The sequence below is a fragment of the Carcharodon carcharias genome, chromosome 31 (assembly GCF_017639515.1).
Source record: "Carcharodon carcharias isolate sCarCar2 chromosome 31, sCarCar2.pri, whole genome shotgun sequence".
NCBI lineage: Eukaryota > Metazoa > Chordata > Chondrichthyes > Lamniformes > Lamnidae > Carcharodon > Carcharodon carcharias.
In genome coordinates, this window is record NC_054497.1 from 5,501,216 (window position 1) to 5,522,549 (window position 21,334).

A 21,334-nucleotide genomic window follows, 5' to 3' on the forward strand; every position below is an offset into this window, starting at 1 on the left:
GAAGCTGAGAGAATGTTTCCCCTTGTCGGGGAGTCTAGAAATAGGGCACACAGTTTAAAAATTAGGGGACTCCCATTTAAGATGGAGATGAGGAGAATTTTTTTCTCTCAGAAGATTATTTGTCTGTGGAATTCTCTTCTCCAGAGAGCATTGGAGGCTGGATCATTGAATAGATTCAAGGCTGAGTTAGACAGATTTTTGATCCTCAAGGATTACAGGGAGCAGACAGGAAAATGGAGTTGAGGCTACAATCAGATCAGCCAAGCTCTGATTGAATGGCGGAGAAGGCTCGAGGGCCCGAATAGCCTACTCCTGTTCTTGTGTTCTTGTGACCAATGGTTTAATCGAAGAGGTAGGCTTTAAGTCTTTAAGATGGAGAGAAAAGTGGAGAGGTTTAGGGCGAGAATTCCAGAGCTCAAGGCCTAGACAGCTAAAGGCACAGTTGCCAATCATGGGGGGAAGGAAATGGGAATTGTGCGAGAGGCCAGAATTGGAGGAGGCGTAGAGACCTCGGAAGGCTTCTCTCTCTCTCTCTCTCTCGCTCGCTCACTCATGCAGCTAACACATCTCACTTCCTTCACCCCGCTTAGCAAGCAACCACTCTGCCAATGTGGCAACCCCAAGGCTTGCCACAACTCAGTTGCAACAGAGGACAACTTCGGAGCTGCCATTGTCAGCAGGTGGAACACGGCTGAGCACACAACAGAGGAGCCGACCGACGCGTTTGGAGACATTGAGTTTTTTGGGAAAGGGAGGATACACGGCAAGGTAGGAAGGAGGCGGCTTCACTCCCACTCGTTGTTGAACAAGCAATGTATTTTAACTGTGAGGCTGCGTCCAAGATATTGGTAGGTTATAATAGATTAATAGAATCATACAGCACAGTAGGAGGCCATTTGGTCCATCATGCCTGTGAACTCTTTGAAAGAGCTATCCATGTGTCCTGCTCCCCTACCAGAAATTTGCAACTCTTCTCCAAGATAGCCCTGTATGATCTTTTACATCCACCTGAAAGGGCAGATGAGTTTTCATCCAAATGGCAGCACCTCTTGAGTGTGCAGCACTCCCTCAGCACAGGACAGGGGTTTTGGTATAGATTTTGTGCTCTCAAGTCTCAGCTTTGTGATTCGAACCCATGACAGTCTGACCCCAGCAAGAGCCACCGTTGGCATGAGAGGTGACAAGTGAGGCAATCTCCAGCTCTTCAACAGGCTGAATTGCCCATTTTTTTTCAGGCTATGGGTCATCAATGAGATTCTCAGCTGCTTAGATCAGTGCAGCATGGGAGAAGATTGGTGAACAGAAAATTGCCTCAATTTATGGATTCTTAGTAACTGGACACAGACAGGCAAGCTTGGGTTTTAGCTATTAGTGTAATCAATCACATTCAACAGCATCTGATAATGCTGTGAGCATCAGTTATCAGGGAGTTCTAGCCTGGCTTGCAACTTTGCATGCATTGAGTTGCCACATAGTCACTCAAAATCACTGCCTCGTGTTGTAAGATTAATCTCCTACCCCTGATAGGTTACTCTACTGTTCAGATGTGAGAATTATGTGAAATAATGAGGCAACACTCAAAGTTCATTAAAACTAAACACTGGATTTGAATAATATAATATTCCTGTCAGAATGCAACCGTTAGTCACAAATCTATCACCAGAAATCATACATGTGATCACCTAACACGTGGTCAACCTCCCTACCAATTATACACTTCATTAGCTAACCAAGCTACTTAATTTAAAAATTGAATCACTTTTTGCAATGTTTTTATACCTTTCTTTCCAAGATGGAAAGGATGTTTCAATGACAAGATCATACAGTCCTATCAAAATCCACCTTAAGCTACAATTGCCCAAAGAGGCATCTAATTCTTTATTCAAACTACAATATTGGAGACCCCTCTGACAATGTTCATCTGCTTAAACTCCTTCAGTAATTTTTCACCCCATGTGAATGTTCCAGATGCCTTCAAGACAGGTATCAGGAAAAAAAACAGCAGCATTTTTTCCCTGGTCACACAAACATTTTATAACCACAGGACAATTAAACAGTCCAAGTCTCTTAAGATACTGACTTCTTGCAAACTGTTGTTTGGAGAATTAAAGTTAGAGTTTGTCTGGTAAGGCACATAAACTGCCAACTTCTAGCTTCTTCGAGTCTTCTAGCTTCACTGCATTTCAAAAGGAGGCAAACTCTGACGTTGTCCATTAATGCCAGTTTGTGTCACCTACTTGCAGCTTTCAAAACACTTGAGTTAGCTAAACAGACACTTTGTCTCCATGGATTTGTGCACATAAAGATGAACAAAAGTTTTTACTTGGCATCAAAGTGAAATATAGCTTTGAAAGTGAGTCTGTTTATTGGTTAGGACATGTTTCATGACTTTTCTAAACATTCAATAGCCCACAACTGTTTTACCTGTGATGGTTTGTCTGTCAATACCCTGCTGCAGGATGATAGCTTCTACAAATCTCAACCGCAAGTGTTGATTAAAAATACAATTAAGTTAATCAAAAACATTACAGCTTCTAACAGTGTACAATCCCATCAAGAAACAGATTCTCAATGGTTTTCCCTGTTACAATGAGACAAAACGATTCCTGATGGCTTGTGACATAGTCCTGTGCAACTGTGAGCTATAGAAAGAGTCTAGACTCAGTAACATGGCATGTACTGAAAGTAGCTGCTGCGGGTGGGGTCCTTGTGATGGCTCCTGAAGGCCTTGTAACCCCCAATATATTTACTGGGGCCTTATAAAACTGGGCCATGCAAACATTGATCAATGGAAAAGCAGCTTTAGTTGACCTCTGTCTATAACTGTTGATGCTACTATGTCAGCTTCTGTCAGTCCTCAAAGCCCCTTGACAAAGGAATATACTCAGACAGCAGTATTCATGTAATATATTGTCATTAATTCAGCATTCATGGAAGCTATTTTCATTAATTTGCTTTGTATTCATTCATGGGACATGGGCACTATGGCTAGGCCAGCATGTATTGCCCTTGTTGAGGGGCGTTTAAGAGTCAACAACATTGCTGTGGGTCACATGTAGGCCAGGTTAGGGAAGGGCATTAGTGAACAAGATGGGTTTTTACAATGATTTCATCATCAGGCTTCCAGATTTTTATTGTACCCAAATTTCACCATCTGCTTTGGCAGGATTTGAACCTGCGTCCCCAGAGCATTACCCTGGGTCTCTGGAATACTCATCCAGTAAGAATGCCACAATACCACCACCTCCCCTTGCTGGGTAGCATGGGGCTATTAGTCATTATATGTTCTGTATCCCTTTAATAAAAACAAAAAAACTGTGGATGCTGGAAATCCAAAACAAAAACAGAATTACCTGGAAAAACTCAGCAGGTCTGGCAGCATCGGCGGAGAAGAAAAGAGTTGACGTTTCGAGTCCTCATGACCCTTCGACAGAACTTGAGTTCGAGTCCAGGAAAGAGCTGAAATATAAGCTGGTTTAAGGTGTGTGTGGGGGGGGCGGAGAGATAGAGAGACAGAGAGGTGGGGGGGTGCGGTGTGGTTGTAGGGACAAACAAGCAGTGATAGAAGCAGATCATCAAAAGATGTCAACGACAATAGTACAATAGAACACATAGGTGTTAAAGGGCCTCAACCGTGTCCGGCCCATCTTCCACGCATCCGCCCTCACGCCTTCTCCTCCCTCCCAGAAACATGATAGGGTTCCCCTTGTCCTCACTTATCACCCCACCAGCCTCCGCATTCAAAGGATCATCCTCCACCATTTCCGCCAACTCCAGCATGATGCCACCACCAAACACATCTTCCCTTCACCCCCCTTATCGGCATTCCGTAGGGATCGCTCCCTCCGGGACACCCTGGTCCACTCCTCCATCACCCCCTACTCCTCAACCCCCTCCTATGGCACAACCCCATGCCCACGCAAAAGATGCAACACCTGCCCCTTCACTTCCTCTCTCCTCACCATCCAAGGACCCAAACACTCCTTTCAAGCGAAGCAGCATTTCACTTGCATTTCCCCCAACTTAGTCTACTGCATTCGTTGCTCCCAATGTGGTCTCCTCTACATTGGAGAGACCAAACGTAAACTGGGCGACCGCTTTGCAGAACACCTGCGGTCTGTCCGCAAGAATGACCCAAACCTCCCTGTCGCTTGCCATTTTAACACTCCACCCTGCTCTCTTGCCCATATGTCTGTCCTTGGCTTGCTGCATTGTTCCAGTGAAGCCCAACGCAAACTGGAGGAACAACACCTCATCTTCCGACTAGGCACGTTACAGCCATCCGGACTGAATATTGAATTCAACAACTTTAGGTCGTGAGCTCCCTCCCCCATCCCCACCCCCTTTCTGTTTCCCCCTTCCTTTTTTTTTTCCAATAACTTATAAAGATTTTCCTTTTCCCACCTATTTCCATTATTAAAAAAAACCCCACTAGAGCTATACCTTGAGTGCCCTACCATCCATTCTTAATTAGCACATTCGTTTAGATAATATCACCAACTTTAACTTTAACACCTATGTGTTCTATTGTACTATTGTCGTTGACATCTTTTGATGATCTGCTTCTATCACTGCTTGTTTGTCCCTACAACCACACCCCCCCCCCCACCACCTCTCTGTCTCTCTATCTCTCCGCCCCCCACACACACACCTTAAACCAGCTTATATTTCAGCTCTTTCCTGGACTCGAACTCAAGTTCTGTCGAAGGGTCATGAGGACTCGAAAAGTCAACTCTTTTCTTCTCCGCCGATGCTGCCAGACCTGCTGAGTTTTTCCAGGTAATTCTGTTTTTGTTCTGTATCCCTTTCTCTGGCACAGGGAACAAATATTTAACCTGGGGCCAGCCTTTTATATTCTTTCCTGGACTATAAGTGTGAACTGAATGCCAAACAGTTTTGTTCAACAAATATAGCACAAGTCAGGAGGTCTTGTGATGCAGTGGACGGTGGGCCAGAAACTCTGGGTTCAAGTCCCACCTTAGGACTTCACGGCCATGGAAGGTGGGTGCATGACCTGGCCAAACAGTTTGATTATCAGCGTGTAAACCCTCCCAATATACCTGCAGGTGGTAAGAGTGGGCAAGTTCCCTGGTCCGCCATACTGCAGAAAGCAACAGCAAACCACTGCAGTACTTTGCCAAGCATAATCTTGGACCAATCCAATGAAAGTCCATGGTCACCAATGCCCTCTTGGGGCCTGGTACCTGAAGGAGGAGGAATACAAACCAAGAGCCTGGGTCTATATCTGACCAATAAAATACAAGAGAAAGATTCATGCTCTCAGTGGAAGGATTCCTCTGTGATTCAGTCAGTGTGTTTCTTGCCTCTGATTCACAAGGTTTTGGGTTCAAATCCCATGCCTGAGACTAGAGTACAAAATCTTGACAGATTTCAGTGCTGTGCTGAGGGAGTGCTGCACTATCAGAGATACTTGGTTAAACCAAGGTCCTGTTGCTGTTCTCAGGTGGATGTGAAAAGGCCTCAACTTTGAAGAAGAGGGGAGTTATCCCTGGTGACCTGCTTATCCCTCAACCAACATCACCGAAAAAAACAACAGATTATCTGGTTGTTACCATGTTGTTATTTGTAAGATTTGGCATGCAAATTGGCTGCTCTGTCTCCTACATCACAACAGTGACTACACTTCAAAAGTACATCACTGGTGTGAAGTGTTTTGGGATGTCCTCAGGACATGAAAGGTTATATATAAATGCAAGGTCTGTGATTCATCCGAGCACTGTGTGGTTAGCTAGGGCATGACAGCAGATCTATCAGGATCCTTTCCAATGCTGAAGCCAAGACCAGCGAATGCTCCCTCTTTATTCCTTGTCAACTTTTTGAAAACTGCATTCTTTCATGTGTGTGTGTGTGACATTAGTAAGGCCATTCCTAATTGCCCATGAGCTAAGTGGCTTGCTAAGCCATTCAGGGGCAGTTAAGAGTCAACCACATTGCTGTGGGTCTGGAATCACATGCAGGCCAGACCAGGTAAGGATCACAGATTTCCCTCCCTAAGGGGCATTAGTGAAGCAGATAGGTTTTTAATGATTGACTAGCTTCCAGTTCTGGATTTTTAATCAATTTAAATTCCTCAGGGGGATTTGAACCCATGCCCCCAAAAGCATTGCACTAGACCTTCTAAGGTTACTACTCCAGTGACATTACCCCTATGCTACCATCTCCCCTTGCAATGCTTTCTTAGAGCCTGTCAATGGAAGATGGTTAAATGGTAAATAGGAGGAACTTGTTTCCACTGGCACTTAAATTAATTGTCAAAAATTCCAGGAGGAAGATGTGGAGAAAGAATTTAATGCAACAAGCTGTCATAATCTGGAAAGCATGACCTGAAAATGATAGGAATTCAACTTCAAATGGGAGTTGGATATATATTTTAAAAGAAAAATGAAATGCAGGACTTTGGAGGAAAGGAGCAGGCAGTGATACTAATTTGATAGCACTTACAGGGACAAAGCAGCCAACTTGAAAGGCATCCTATCGATCACCTTAAACATTCACTTCCTCCACCTACCAATGCACAGTAGCAGCAGCGTGTGTACCATCTACAAGATGCACTGCAGCAACTCACCAAGGCTCCTTCAACAGCACCTTCCAAAAACACGACTGCTACCACCAAGAAGGACAAGGGCAGCAGATTCAAGGGAACACCACCACCTAGAAGTTCCCCTTCAAATCACACACACACGATCCTGACTTGGAAACATATCACCGTTCCATCACTGTCGCTGGGTCAAAATCCTAGAACTCCCTCCCTAACAGCACTGTGGGTGTACCTACATCACAGGGACTGCAGCAGTTCGAGAAGGTAGCTCACCACCACCTTCTCCAGGGCGACTAGGGATGGGCAGTAAATGCTGGCCCAGCCAGTGAAGCCCACATCCCGTGAATGAATAAAAAAAAACTTTAATTAAATAAAAGCAGCAAGTTCCTCCATTCAAAGGGTCCCATGTTCAATTCCCACAATGGCAGCTTGTGGAATTTAAAATTCAATTAATTAATAAATCTGGAATTGAAAGTTAGTCTCAGTAATGATGACCATGAAACCATCATCAATTGTTGTAAAAACCCATCTGGTTCATTAATATCCTTTAGGGAAGGAAATCTGCCATCCTTATCTGGTTTGGCCTACATGTGACTTCAGACCCACAGCAATGTGGCTGACTCTTAATTGCCCTCTGAAATGGCCTAGCAAGGCACTCAGTTGTACCAAACCAGTATAATGTCAAAAAGGAATGAAACCGGACGGACCACCCAGCATCGACCTAGGCACTGGAAGCAACAGCAGACCCAGCGCTCTCTACCCTGCAAAGTCCCCCTTGCTAACGTCTGGGGGGTGTGTGCCGAAACTGTGAGAACTGTCCCACAGACCAGTCATGCAACAGTCTGACATAGTCAGGGTCATACCTTAGAGATAATGTCCTGGGCACCACCGTCACCATCCCTGGGTACGTCCAGTCTCGTTGGTGGCTGCACAGTGGGATACAGTTGGGAGAGAGTTGCCCTGGGAATCCTCAGTGTTGATTCCGAGCCCCGTGAAGGCTCATGGCATCATATCAAACATGGGGCAAGGAAACCTCCTGCTGACTATTAATTACCACAGCACCACCTCCCAAACCCACTCCACTATGCTGAACACCAGTTGAAGAAGCATTCAGGCTGGCAAAGGGCACGGAATGTGCTCTGGGTGGGGGACTTCAGTGCTCATCACCAAGAGTGACTTGGTAGCGCCGCTACTAACTGAACTAGTCGACCCCTGAAGGAAATAGTTTCTAGACTGGGCCTAGGGAAAGTGGTGAGAGAACCAACAAGGGGGAAAAACATACTTGACTTCATCCTCACCAACCTATCTATTGTAGATACATCGGTCCAGTATCGGTAGGAGTGACCACCGCGCAGTCCTTGTGGAGGTGAAGTCCCAGTTTCACATTAGGGATACCCTCCATTGTGTTGTGTGGCACTACCACCATGCTCAATGCTAAATGGGATTGCTTCAGAGCAGTGCTAGCAACTCAAAACCAGGCATCCGTGAGGCACTGTGGGCCATCAATAGCAACAGATTTGTATTCAATCACAATGTGTAACCTCATGGCCTGGCATATCCTTCAGTGCTCCCTTACCATCAAGCCAGAGGATCAGCTCTGGTTCAATGCATGCCAGGAGCAGCACCAGATGTACCTAAAAATGAGGGTCAGCCTGGTGAAGCTATAACACAGGACTACTTGTATGCCAAACAGTGGAAGCAGCATGCAATAAGCAGAGCTAAGCAATCCCACAACCAACGGATCAGGTCTAAAGGGAGGAGGCTCCACAAATATCCCCATCCTCAATGATGGAGGAGCCCAGCATTTGCAACAATCTTCAGCCAGAAGTGACAAGCGGATGATCCATCTCAGCCTCCTGCGGATGCCCCCAGCATCACAGATACCAGTCTTCAGCCAATTCGAATCACTCCATATGATATAAAGAAATGGCTGAAGGCACTGGATACTGTAAAGGCTATGGGCCCTGACAATATTCCACCAATAATACTGAAACCTTATGCTCCAGAGCTAGCCACTCCCCATACCCAAACTGTTTCAGTACAGCTACAACACAGGCATCTACCCGGCAATGTGGAAAATTGCACAAAAATCAGGACAAATCCAACTCAGCCAATTACTACCCAGTCAGTCTACTCTCAATCAGCAGCAATGTTATGGAAGGTGTTGCCGACAGTGCTATCAAGGGGCACTTCTCAGTAATAACCTGCTCACTGACACTCAGTTTGGGTTCCATCAGGGCCACTTAGCTCCTGACTTCATTGGTCCAAACGGGGACAAAAGAGCTGAACTCAAGAGATGAGGTGCGAGTGACTGCCTTTCACACCAGAACAGCATTTGATTGAGTGTGGCATCAAGGAGCCCCAGCAAAACTGGAATCAGTCAGTCTGGCCTACACGTGACTCCAGACCCACAGCAATGTTGTTGACTCTTAACTACGCTCTTGAAATGGCCGAGCAAGTCACTCAGTTCAGGGCAGATAGGAATGGGCAACAAATGCTGATCTTGCCAGCGGCGCCCATATCCCATGAAAGAAGTAAGAGAGCAGGGGAGCTCTCCCCAATGTCCTGGACATTATTTATTCATCAACCAGCCTCACAAAAACAGATTATCTGGTCATTATCACATTGCTGATTGTGGGATCCTGCTGGACGCAAATGGGCTGCTGTGTTTCCTACATTACAACAGTGACTATACTGGCCGTAAAGTGCTTTGAGGCCTCTGGTGGTCATGAAAAGTAATGAAAGTTCCTGTCTTCACAGTTTGTGCGACTTTCCTCCGACACTGATCCTGCCATCGTCTACACTCTGATAACCCAATTCTGGGGGATCCCTCCTCCCAATCTGGTCGTGTCTGTTGTCGGGGGAGAAGGGAGCTTAAAGATGAAGACCTGGCTGAAGGACATTCTCCGTCAAGGACTGGTCAAAGCAGCACAAAGTACCGGTGAGGCCCCCACGAGTAGTAAATGAGCCAGGAGGAGGGCATTTTGTTGCCGCCCCCCTCTGTTAGTTTTTTGCTTTGATGTTGTTTAACATTATGATTAACTTTCCAGGTTAGCTCTTGGAGAAGGTGCTAAATACTCTGTCATCACCTCGAACATCTTCAAATTCTCTCATGGCCTGGCACCGGGTACCTTTGAACAAATTGCACCAGTAACATGATCTCAGATGTATTCTTGGCTAACTGCTTGCTCTGCCTACCCTGTGTTGTACTTTATGATTCTCTTTGACCGGTCTTCCAGTAACTCCATTCTTCCTTCAGTCAGGTCCTTCAGATTGCAGCCTTCCTGAGTGCAGTCTCCTGTCCTCTTGTACCTTCCACCCTCTATGAACCTGAGTTTATCAAAAACCCTGCTGCCTGTATTCTAACTCAGAGCAAATCCTGTTCACCCATCACCCCTGTGCTCACTGTCCTACACTAGCCTCAATTTTAAAATTATCAGTCTGGTTTTCAAACCACTTCCATGGCCTCACCCCTCATTACCTCTCCAGCGCTACAACCCACCTGCACCCAAGTTTTTGTTCATGTGTCCTAATATCTTCTTACATGGCTCAGAGTCAAATCTTGTTTGACAATACTCCTATGAATGACCTTGGGATGTTTCACTGCATTAAAGGTGGTACATACATGCAAGCTGTTGTTGGTATTGTTGTAGTAGCAACCTTGTTACTCCAATTTCTTCATATAGTAAGGCTCATTTTAACATTACGTGGTGGTATAAAATGGACAGCATCCAACTGGGTAGAGTGCTCAATGGTTCAATTGTCTGTATTTGATTATGAGAGTCTGGTAACTGATCTATGCTCACTGTGCTTGATTGGTTAAGTCTGGGTGTGGACTCAGAGCAAAGAAAACAGATGCCGCAGAAGCTGCTAGAAGCTGAGCTGTAAGCATGAGTGCAGACATTTTATGACTGCAGAGATATTTCAAAACTCTTGTAAATAAACCCGTTGCACATTTAGAAACTAGTATCATCTCTGCATTGCTCTGAGAAATATAAAATATACAACAGTCCAGCAAATGCACTGGACAGCAATAATCCGTGCCTTTAGATTTTCCCTTGCATTGACTTTGATAGAAAGGAACATCAAGCATGTGTTTAAGGGGTGACCAATATGATCTCACCATTGCTCAGTCCCTGGGTGTTTTTTCACAAGCTAAACCAACAGCTACCATTTCAAAGCTGCACCCTTAGGCCTTCAGCTGCTGAGATTGCCCGCCTCACTCTTTCCTCTGATCTCAAATGAAACTCCCACTGCCAAGCTTCCCCCAAGAAACCTGTGCTCTCCTTTCATATCAAACACTTATTTTCCTTTGCCAACCCTTCAGCTTTTCATAAAGCCCAAGACAGGAATAGTTGCTTGGTAGTACAGAACTGGATCCCGCGTCTCTTTGGGCCTCCGGTGTTTCTAGCTTTTCGCCATTTGGAAAGTCCCTTGTTTTATCCTTTTTGGGCTCAAAGTAGATGACCTCACATTTACCCACATTAAAATCCATTTGCCACAGTTTTGCCCACTCTCTTTGTCTATCGATACCTCTGCAATAAGTGTTATACTTAACGTCGTCCTGAATTGCTTAAAACATACGGGAGTAACAGTGAATAAAAGAGAAATAAAACAGTAATAGAGTAACAAGGGTAGGCATATTATTTTTTAAATTGGGAAGCCAAAGTGAAAGGTCAAGACCCATCAGGGTTCATAGGGTTAGGTCAGAGCTCAGCTAAGGTCTCATTGATTGTTGGGAACAGGCAAGGGGCTAAATGGCCTCCCTAATGTTTCTGTATTAAAGGCGCTTTACAAATGCAAGTTACTGTTCACAGAATCACAGAAGGAGGCCACTCAGCCCATCATGTCTGTGCCAACCCACTGAGTGAGCAATGCACCTAGTGCCACTCCCCTGCCTTCTCTCTGTAACCCTGCACATTCTTCCTTTTCAGATAATAATCCATTTCCCTCTTGAATGTCTTGATGGAACCTGCCTCCACCACACTCTCAGGCAACGCATTCCAGATCCTAACCACTCGCTGTGTGAAAAAGTTTCTCCTCACGTCTCCATTGCTTCTTTCACCAATTAACTTAAATTCTGTGCGGTCTTGTTCTCAATCCTTCCACCAATGGGAACAGATTCTCCTTATCTACTCTGTCTAGACCCTCATGGTTTTGAACATCTCTATCAAATCTCCTCTCAACCTTCTCTTCTCCAAGGAAAACAGTCCCAACTTCTCCAATCTATCTACATCACTGAAGTTCCTCATCCCTGGAACCGTTCTTGTGAATCTTTTCTGCACTCTCTCCAATGCCTTTGCAGCTTTCCTTAGGTGTGGCACCCAGAACTGGACACACCAGATGAGGTTGAACCAGTGTTTTATATAGGTTTAAAACAACCTTCTTGCTTGAGTATTCTTTGCCTCATTCACAGATCCCAGAATATCGTATGCTTTATTAACCACACTCTCATCCTGTCTTGCCAGTTTCAGTCCTCTACTCTCCACGATACCATTGCTTTCTGTTACTCACTGTGTGTTCCAAGCCTCCTCTTTATTATTTTCATGTGGATCTGCCTCACAGGTGCATGGATTGTGACCAGTGGACTGCAAGTTGGCATTGGCAAGTATGTTGGCCAGGCGGTGCGTGACCATGCTATGGCAAACACACGGTCAACCGCAAAGGTAGTTGCCATGGGGATAGCACCATGGGGAATAGTGTACAAGAAAGATCGTCTTGTGAACCCCAAGGTACCACATATATGTGTCTGTGTGTCTGTGTGTGTGTGTGTGTGTGTGTGTGCGTGCCTGTCTCTGTCTGTCTGTTTGTGTGTCTGTGTGTGTCTGTGTGCGTGTCTGTGTGTGTGTGTGTGTGTGTGTGCGTGCGTGTCTCTGTCTGTCTGTTTGTGTGTCTGTGTGTGTCTGTGTGCGTGTCTGTGTGTGTGTGTGTGTGTGTCTGTCTGTCTGTCTGTGTGTGCGCGCATGTCTCTGTGTGTCTGTTTGTGTGTCTGTATGTGTCTGTGTGCGTGTGTGTGTGTGTCTGTGTGTGTGTGTCTCTGTGTGTGTGTGTGTGTCTCTGTGTCTATTTGTGTGTGTGTCTCTGTGTGTCTGTTTGCATGTCTGTGTGTGTGTGTGTGTGTGTGTGCGTGTCTGTGTGTGTGTGTGTGTGCGTGTCTGTGTGTGTGTGTGTCTCTGTGTGTCTATTTGTGTCTCTGTGTGTGTGTGTCTCTGTGTGTCTATTTGTGTGTCTGTGTGTGTCTCTGTGTGTCTGTTTGCGTGTCTGTGTGTGTGTGTCTGTGTGTGTCTCTCTGTGTGTCTGTTTGTGTCTGTGTGTGTGTGTGTGTGTGTGTGTGTGTGTATCTGTGTATGTGCAGACAAGAGTTCAAATCCCACCATGGCAACTGGATGAATTAAATTCAATTCATAAATCTGGAATAAAATGCTGGTCTCATTAATGATGCTCGGGAAACTATTAGATTGTTGTAAGAGCCCATCTGGCTCACTCATATCCTTTAGGGAAGGAAATCTGCCGTCCTTACCCTGTCTAATCTACACATAACTCCAAACACACAACAATGTGGTTGACTCTTTGCTACCCTCTGAAATGATGCAGCAAACCACTCAGCCCTATCAAACAGCGACAGCTAAAGCACTGTGGGTGTACCTTCACCACAAGGACTGCTGCAGGTCAGAAAGGCAGCTCACCACCACCTTCTCTAGAGCAATAAGGAATGAGCAATAAATGCTGGCCTTGGAGCAACACTCACATCCCAACAGCAAACACGAAAAGTAGGTGAGCATGTTGAATGTATGAATGGGGATGTTTGTGTGTGCTTGAGAATGCCTTTGCACACGTGTGTGTGTGTGTGTGTGTGTGTGTGTGCAGAGGGAGTGGATAATGGGGGCAGTGTTTTTCAGTGTGTATTGGGTGTAGTATAAATCAGCATTGTGCACACAGAGTGATTATAAAATCTTGTGCAAACTTAAACATGAGTAATTGGTTGAACACATGAATGAATGAAATTTTAAATGGAACATGAAAGTGTCATTCAACACCCTTCAAATTTCAACGCTTCAACATAACAACCAGTTTTTGTTAAATCCGATTCTCCAGTTGCTGCTGAATGATTTCACGAACAACATTAACCACACGAGCATGAAAAACACTTTATGAATTATGTGTCCACGTTCTGTTTACAGCTTATTTCTATCATATGTGCATTCAAAGATATGAAAGTTTAAAACTACTTTACATACTTTATAAACAGCCAGTATTTATCTATATTTTTAACAAACTGTGTGGTTTTTGTTGTGCATCTATATTCATGCACATGCATGTTTTTGCATCTGTGCATGTATATGTGTGCATCTATAGGTATGTGAGTATATGTTTCAATATGCATATTTCTGCAAATGTGTTTGTGAATGTGTGTTTGAGTGAGAATTTGTGGGCAGCGTTTCCCTGTTGGCGAGCTGGGGGACAGGCCCCTCACATCTGCGCGTAAAACGATGCGCGGAGATATCGAGCAAGCGTCCCAACGTCACCGCACAGCATCGCGATATTTCATTGGGCGGTCACGCGATGATATCTGCTGCGCCCGCCAATAATTAACAAGCCTCTTAAGGCCCTTGACTCACCAATCGACACCGATTTTCCGGCACCCGTGCGATCTTCAGGCAGGCGGGTAGGACACATTCGTATAAACCTCATCCACGGGCGGGATAAGAGGGGTCAGTGGGGTCACGAGTGTGCTCTGTCAAGTATTGATTTTTCAAGGTTTTTGAAACCTGCCTGTGTGATCTGTAATACTTCAAAATGCATACCAGCTGCTTGGTCTTGACACTTAGCCTTCAGGTCTGCACTCTGCAGTGAGGAATCTTTTTTGGGCCTGCAGGTTTCTGGAAGCCTTCCCTTAGCCTGGGAATGGGAGTGCGTGCGTGTGTGTGTGTGGGACTGTGTGAGTGTGTGAAAAACTGATTGCGTGAGACTGTCACAGAATCACAGAATCACAGAATCTTAACAGCACAGAAGGAGGCCATTCAGCTTATCATATCTGCACCGGCTCTCCAAATGAGCACTATGACCTAGTGCCATTGGCTCCGCCATTTCCCCGTTTCCTTGCACATTGCTTCTATTCAAATAATCAACTAATGTCCTCTTGAATGTCTCGATTGAACCTGTCTCCACTACACTTCCAGGCAGTGTATTCCAGATCCGAACCACTCGTTGTGTGAAAAAGTTTTTTCTCATGTCGCACTATCTGAATGAGTGTGTGTGTGAGTCTGTGTGTGTGTGTGAGTGTGAGTATATCTGTGTGTATGTGTGAGTGTGAGTCTGTGTGTGTGTCTGTGTGAGTGTGTGTGAGTGTGAGTATGTCTGTATGTATGTGTGAGTGTGAGTCTATGTGAGTGTGAGTCTGTGTGTGAGTGTGAGTTTGTGTGAGTGTGTATCTGTGTGTGTGTGTGTGTGAGTATGTATGTGTGTGAGTGTGAGTATGTCTGTGTGTATGTGTGAGTGTGAGTCTGTGTGAATGTGAGACTGTGTGAGTGTGAGTCTGTGTGAATGTGAGTCTGTGTGAGTGTGAGTTTGTGTGAGTCTGTGTGAATGTGAGTCTGTGTGAGTCTGTATGAATGTGAGTCTGTGTGTGTGTCTGTGTGAGTGTGAGTTTGTGTGAGTGTGTATCTGTGTGTGTGTGTGTGTGAGTATGTATCTGTGTGAGTGTGAGTATGTCTGTATGTATGTGTGAGTGTGAGTCTGCATGAGTGTGTGTCTGTGTGTGTCTATGTGAGTGTGTATGTGAGTGTGAGTCTGTGAGTGTGAGTCTGTGTGAGCCTGTGTGAATGTGAAGCTGTGTGTGTGTGAGTGTGAGTCTGTGAGTGTGAGTCTGTGAGTGTGAGTCTGTGTGAATGTGAGTCTGTGTGAGTGAGTCTGTGTGAGTCTGTGTGAGTGAGTCTGTGTGAGTCTGTATGAATGTGAGTCTGTGTGAGTCTGTGTGAATGTGAGACTGTGTGAGTCTGTGTGAGTCTGTTTGAATGTGATTCTGTGTGAGTCTGTGTGAGTGTGAGTCTGTGTGAGTGTGAGTTTGTGTGAGTCTGTGTGAATGTGAGTCTGTGTGAGTCTGTGTGAATGTGAGTCTGTATGACTGTGAGTTTGTGTGAGTCTGTGTGAATGTGAGCCTGAGTGAGTCTGTGTGAGTGTGAGTCTGTGTGAGTCTGTATGAATGTGAGTCTGTGTGAGTCAGTGTGAGTGTGAGTTTGTGTTAGTCTGTGTGAGTGTGAGTTTGTGTGAGTCTGTGTGAATGTGAGTCTGTGTGAGTCTGTGTGAATGTGAGTCTGTGTGAGTCTGTGTGAGTGAGTCTGTGTGAGTCTGTATGAATGTGAGTCTGTGTGAGTCTGTGTGAGTCTGTTTGAATGTGATTCTGTGTGAGTCTGTGTGAGTGTGAGTCTGTGTGAGTGTGAGTTTGTGTGAGTCTGTGTGAATGTGAGTCTGTGTGAGTCTGTGTGAGTGTGAGTCTGTGTGAGTCTGTATGAATGTGAGTCTGTGTGAGTCTGTGTGAGTGTGAGTTTGTATTAGTCTGTGTGAGTGTGAGTTTGTGTGAGTCTGTGTGAATGTGAGTCTGTGTGAGTCTGTATGAATGTCAGTCTGTGTGAATGTGAGTCTGTGTGAGTGTGTGTTTGTGTGAGTCTGTGTGAATGTGAGTCTGTGTGAGTGTGAGTTTGTGTGAGTCTGTGTGAATGTGAGACTGTGTGAGTCTGTGTGAGTGTGAGTCTGTGTGAGTCTGTGTGAATGTGAGTCTGTGTGACAGTGAGTTTGTGTGAGGATGTGTGAATGTGAGTCTGTGTGAGTGTGAGTCTGTGTGAATGTGAGTCTGTGTGAGTCTGTGTGAGTGTGAGTTTGTGTGAGTCTGTGTGAATGTGAGTCTGTGTGAGTCTGTATGAAAGTGAGTCTGTGTGAGTCTGTATGAATGTGAGTCTGTGTGAATGTGAGTCTGTGTGAATGTGAGTTTGTGTGAGTCTGTGTGAATGTGAGACTGTGTGAGTCTGTGTGAGTGTGAGTCTGTGTGAATGTGAGTCTGTGTGAGTGTGAGTCTGTGTGAGTCTGTGTAAATGTGAGTCTGTGTGAGTCTGTGTGAGTGTGAGTTTGTGTGAGTCTGTGTGAATGTGAGTCTGTGTGAGTCTGTATGAATGTGAGTCTGTGTGAGTCTGTATGAATGTGAGTCTGTGTGAATCTGTATGAATGTGAGTCTGTGTGAGTCTATGTGAATGTGAGTCTGTGTGAGTTTGAGTTTGTGTCAGTCTGTGTGAATGTGAGACTGTGTGAGTCTGTGTGAGTGTGAGTTTGTGTGAGTCTGTGTGAATGTGAGTCTGTGTGACTGTGAGTTTGTGAGTCTGTGTGAGTGTGAGTCTGTGTGAATGTGAGTCTGTGTGAGTGTGTGTTTGTGTGAGTCTGTGTGAATGTGAGTCTCTGTGTGAGTCTGTGCGAGTCTATATGAATGAGTCCATGTGAGTCTGTGTGAATTTGTATGAATGTGAGTCTGTGTGAGTCTGTGTGAGTGTGAGTTTGTGTGAGTTTGTGTGAGTCTGTGTGAGTGTGAGTCTGTGTGAGTCTGTGTGAATGTGAGTCTGTGTGAGTGTGTGTTTGTGTGAGTCTGTGTGAGTCTGTGTGAATGTGAGTCTGTGTGAGTGTGTGTTTGTGTGAGTCTGTGTGAATGTGAGTCTGTGTGAGTCTGTGTGAATGTGAGTCTGTATGACTGTGAGTTTGTGTGAGTCTGTGTGAATGTGAGTCTGTGTGAGTCTGTATGAATGTGAGTCTGTGTGAGTCTATGTGAATGTGAGTCTGTGTGTGTGTTTGTGTGAGTCTGTGTGAATGTGAGTCTGTGTGAGTGTGAGTCTGTGAGAGTGTGAGCTTGTGTGAGTCTGTGCGAGTCTGTATGAATGTGAGTCCGTGTGAGTCTGTGTGAGTTTGTATGAATGTGAGTCTGTGTGAGTCTGTGTGAGTGTGAGTTTGTGTGAGTTTGTGTGAGTCTGTGTGAGTGTGAGTCTGTGTGAGTCTGTGTGAATGTGAGTCTGTGTGAGTGTGTGTGAATGTGAGTCTGTGTGAGTCTGTGTGAATGTGAGTCTGTATGACTGTGAGTTTGTGTGAGTGTGCGTGAATGTGAGACTGTGTGAGTCTGTGTGAGTGTGAGTCTGTGTGAGTGTGAGTTTGTGTGAGTCTGTGTGAGTGTGAATTTGTGTGAGTCTGTATGAATGTGAGTCTGTGTGAGTCTGTGTGAGTGTGAGTTTGTGTGAGTCTGTGTGAGTGTGAGTTTGTGTGAGTCTGTGTGAATGTGAGTCTGTGTGAGTGTGAGTCTGTATGAATGTGAGTCTGTGTGAATGAGTCTGAGTGAATGTGAGTCTGTGCGAGTGTGTGTTTGTGTGAGTCTGTGTGAATGTGAGTCTGTGTGAGTGTGAGTTTGTGTGAGTCTGTGTGAATGTGAGACTGTGTGAGTCTGTGTGAGTGTGAGTCTGTGTGAATGTGAGTCTGTGTGACAGTGAGTTTGTGTGAGTATGTGTGAATGTGAGTCTGTGTGAGTGTGAGTCTGTGTGAATGTGAGTCTGTGTGAGTGTGAGTTTGTGTGAGTCTGTGTGAATGTGAGTCTGTGTGAGTCTGTATGAATGTGAGTCTGTGTGAGTCTGTGTGAATGTGAGTCTGTGTGAGTCTGTATGAATGTGAGACTGTGTGAGTCTGTGTGAGTGTGAGTCTGTGTGAATGTGAGTCTGTGTGAGTGTGAGTCTGTGTGAGTGTCTGTGTGAGTGTGAGTTTGTGTGAGTGTGTATCTGTGTGTGTGTGTGTGAGTATGTATCTGTGTGAGTGTGAGTATGTCTGTGTGTATGTGTGAGTGTGAGTCTGTGTGAGTGTGAGTCTGCATGAGTGTGTATCTGTGTGTGTCTATGTGAGTGTGTATGTGAGTGTGAGTCTGTGAGTGCGAGTCTGTGAGAGTCTGTGTGAATGTGAAGCTGTGTGTGTGTGAGTGTGAGTCTGTGAGTGTGAGTCTGTGAGTGTGAGTCTGTGAGTGTGAGTCTGTGTGAGTGTGAGTCTGTGAGTGAGTCTGTGTGAGTCTGTATGAATGTGAGTCTGTGTGAGTCTGTGTGAGTCTGTTTGAATGTGATTCTGTGTGAGTCTGTGTGAGTGTGAGTTTGTGTGAGTCTGTGTGAATGTGAGTCTGTATGACTGTGAGTTTGTGTGAGTCTGTGTGAATGTGAGTCTGTGTGAGTCTGTGTGAGTGTGAGTTTGTGTGAGTCTGTGTGAGTGTGAGTTTGTGTGAGTCTGTGTGAATGTGAGTCTGTGTGAGTCTGTATGAATGTCAGTCTGTGTGAATGTGAGTCTGTGTGAGTGTGTGTTTGTGTGAGTCTGTGTGAATGTGAGTCTGTGTGAGTGTGAGTTTGTGTGAGTCTGTGTGAATGTGAGACTGTGTGAGTCTGTGTGAGTGTGAGTCTGTGTGAGTCTGTGTGAATGTGAGTCTGTGTGACAGTGAGTTTGTGTGAGTATGTGTGAGTGTGAGTCTGTGTGAATGTGAGTCTGTGTGAGTCTGTGTGAATGTGAGTCTGTGTGACAGTGAGTTTGTGTGAGTATGTGTGAGTGTGAGTCTGTGTGAATGTGAGTCTGTGTGAGTCTGTGTGAGTCTGTGTGAATGTGAGTCTGTGTGAGTCTGTGTGAATGTGAGTCTGCGTGAGTGTGAGTTTGTGTGAGTCTGTGTGAATGTGAGTCTGTGTGAGTCTGTATGAATGTGAGTCTGTGTGAGTCTGTATGAATGTGAGTCTGTGTGAACGTGAGTCTGTGTGAGTCTGTGTGAATGTGAGTTTGTGTGAGTCTGTGTGAATGTGAGTCTGTGTGAGTGTGTGTTTGTGTGAGTCTGTGTGAGTCTGTGTGAATGTGAGTCTGTGTGAGTGTGTGTTTGTGTGAGTCTGTGTGAATGTGAGTCTGTGTGAGTCTGTGTGAATGTGAGTCTGTATGACTGTGAGTTTGTGTGAGTCTGTGTGAATGTGAGTCTGTGTGAGTCTGTATGAATGTGAGTCTGTGTGAGTCTATGTGAATGTGAGTCTGTGTGTGTGTTTGTGTGAGTCTGTGTGAATGTGAGTCTGTGTGAGTGTGAATCTGTGTGAGTGTGAGTTTGTGTGAGTCTGTGCGAGTCTGTATGAATGTGAGTCCGTGTGAGTCTGTGTGAGTTTGTAAGAATGTGAGTCTGTGTGAGTCTGTGTGAGTGTGAGTTTGTGTGAGTTTGTGTGAGTCTGTGTGAGTCTGTGTGAATGTGAGTCTGTGTGAGTGTGTGTTTGTGTGAGTCTGTGTGAGTCTGTGTGAATGTGAGTCTGTGTGAGTGTGTGTTTGTGTGAGTGTGTGTGAATGTGAGTCTGTGTGAGTCTGTGTGAATGTGAGTCTGTATGACTGTGAGTTTGTGTGAGTCTGTGTGAATGTGAGTCTGTGTGAGTCTGTGTGAGTGTGAGTCTGTGTGAGTGTGAATTTGTGTGAGTCTGTGTGAGTGTGAATTTGTGTGAGTCTGTATGAATGTGAGTCTGTGTGAGTCTGTGTGAGTGTGAGTTTGTGTGAGTCTGTGTGAATGTGAGTCTGTGTGAGTGTGAGTTTGTGTGAGTCTGTGTGAATGTGAGTCTGTGTGAGTCTGTATGAATGTGAGTCTGTGTGAGTCTGTATGAATGTGAGTCTGTGTGAGTGTGAGTCTGTGTGAATGTGAGTCTGCGTGAGTGTGAGTTTGTGTGAGTCTGTGTGAATGTGAGTCTGTGTGAGTCTGTATGAATGTGAGTCTGTGTGAGTCTGTATGAATGTGAGTCTGTGTGAATGTGAGTCTGTGTGAGTCTGTGTGAATGTGAGTTTGTGTGAGTCTGTGTGAATGTGAGTCTGTGTGAGTGTGTGTTTGTGTGAGTCTGTGTGAGTCTGTGTGAATGTGAGTCTGTGTGAGTGTGTGTTTGTGTGAGTCTGTGTGAATGTGAGTCTGTGTGAGTCTGTGTGAATGTGAGTCTGTATGACTGTGAGTTTGTGTGAGTCTGTGTGAATGTGAGTCTGTGTGAGTCTGTATGAATGTGAGTCTGTGTGAGTCTATGTGAATGTGAGTCTGTGTGTGTGTTTGTGTGAGTCTGTGTGAATGTGAGTCTGTGTGAGTGTGAATCTGTGTGAGTGTGAGTTTGTGTGAGTCTGTGCGAGTCTGTATGAATGTGAGTCCGTGTGAGTCTGTGTGAGTTTGTAAGAATGTGAGTCTGTGTGAGTCTGTGTGAGTGTGAGTTTGTGTGAGTTTGTGTGAGTCTGTGTGAGTCTGTGTGAATGTGAGTCTGTGTGAGTGTGTGTTTGTGTGAGTCTGTGTGAGTCTGTGTGAATGTGAGTCTGTGTGAGTGTGTGTTTGTGTGAGTGTGTGTGAATGTGAGTCTGTGTGAGTCTGTGTGAATGTGAGTCTGTATGACTGTGAGTTTGTGTGAGTCTGTGTGAATGTGAGTCTGTGTGAGTCTGTATGAATGTGAGTCTGTGTGAGTCTGTGTGAGTGTGAGTTTGTGTGAGTCTGTGTGAATGTGAGTCTGTGTGAGTCTGTATGAATGTGAGTCTGTGTGAATCTGTGTGAATGAGTCTGAGTGAATGTGAGTCTGTGCGAGTGTGTGTTTGTGTGAGTCTGTGTGAATGTGAGTCTGTGTGAGTGTGAGTTTGTGTGAGTCTGTGTGAATGTGAGTCTGTGTGAGTCTGTATGAGTGTGAGTCTGTGTGAGTCTGTGTGAATGTGAGTCTGTGTGACAGTGAGTTTTTGTGAGTATGTGTG

The 21,334-nt window shown here is 45.2% G+C and overlaps 1 protein-coding gene across 3 annotated transcripts in view; it reads left to right on the plus strand.

The window, feature by feature from the left end:
• trpm4a (transient receptor potential cation channel, subfamily M, member 4a) overlaps positions 1-21,334 on the plus strand; it is a 106,762-nt gene that overhangs the window by 13,113 nt on the left and 72,315 nt on the right. For 2 of the 3 annotated variants that reach the window (XM_041178086.1, XM_041178088.1), the window contains exons 3-5: positions 591-768; positions 9,320-9,500; positions 12,125-12,291. In XM_041178086.1, the coding sequence (XP_041034020.1) occupies positions 591-768; positions 9,320-9,500; positions 12,125-12,291 (526 nt within the window). The remainder of the gene's footprint in view (positions 1-590; positions 769-9,319; positions 9,501-12,124; positions 12,292-21,334) is intronic. The other variant, XM_041178087.1, reaches the window with a different exon arrangement.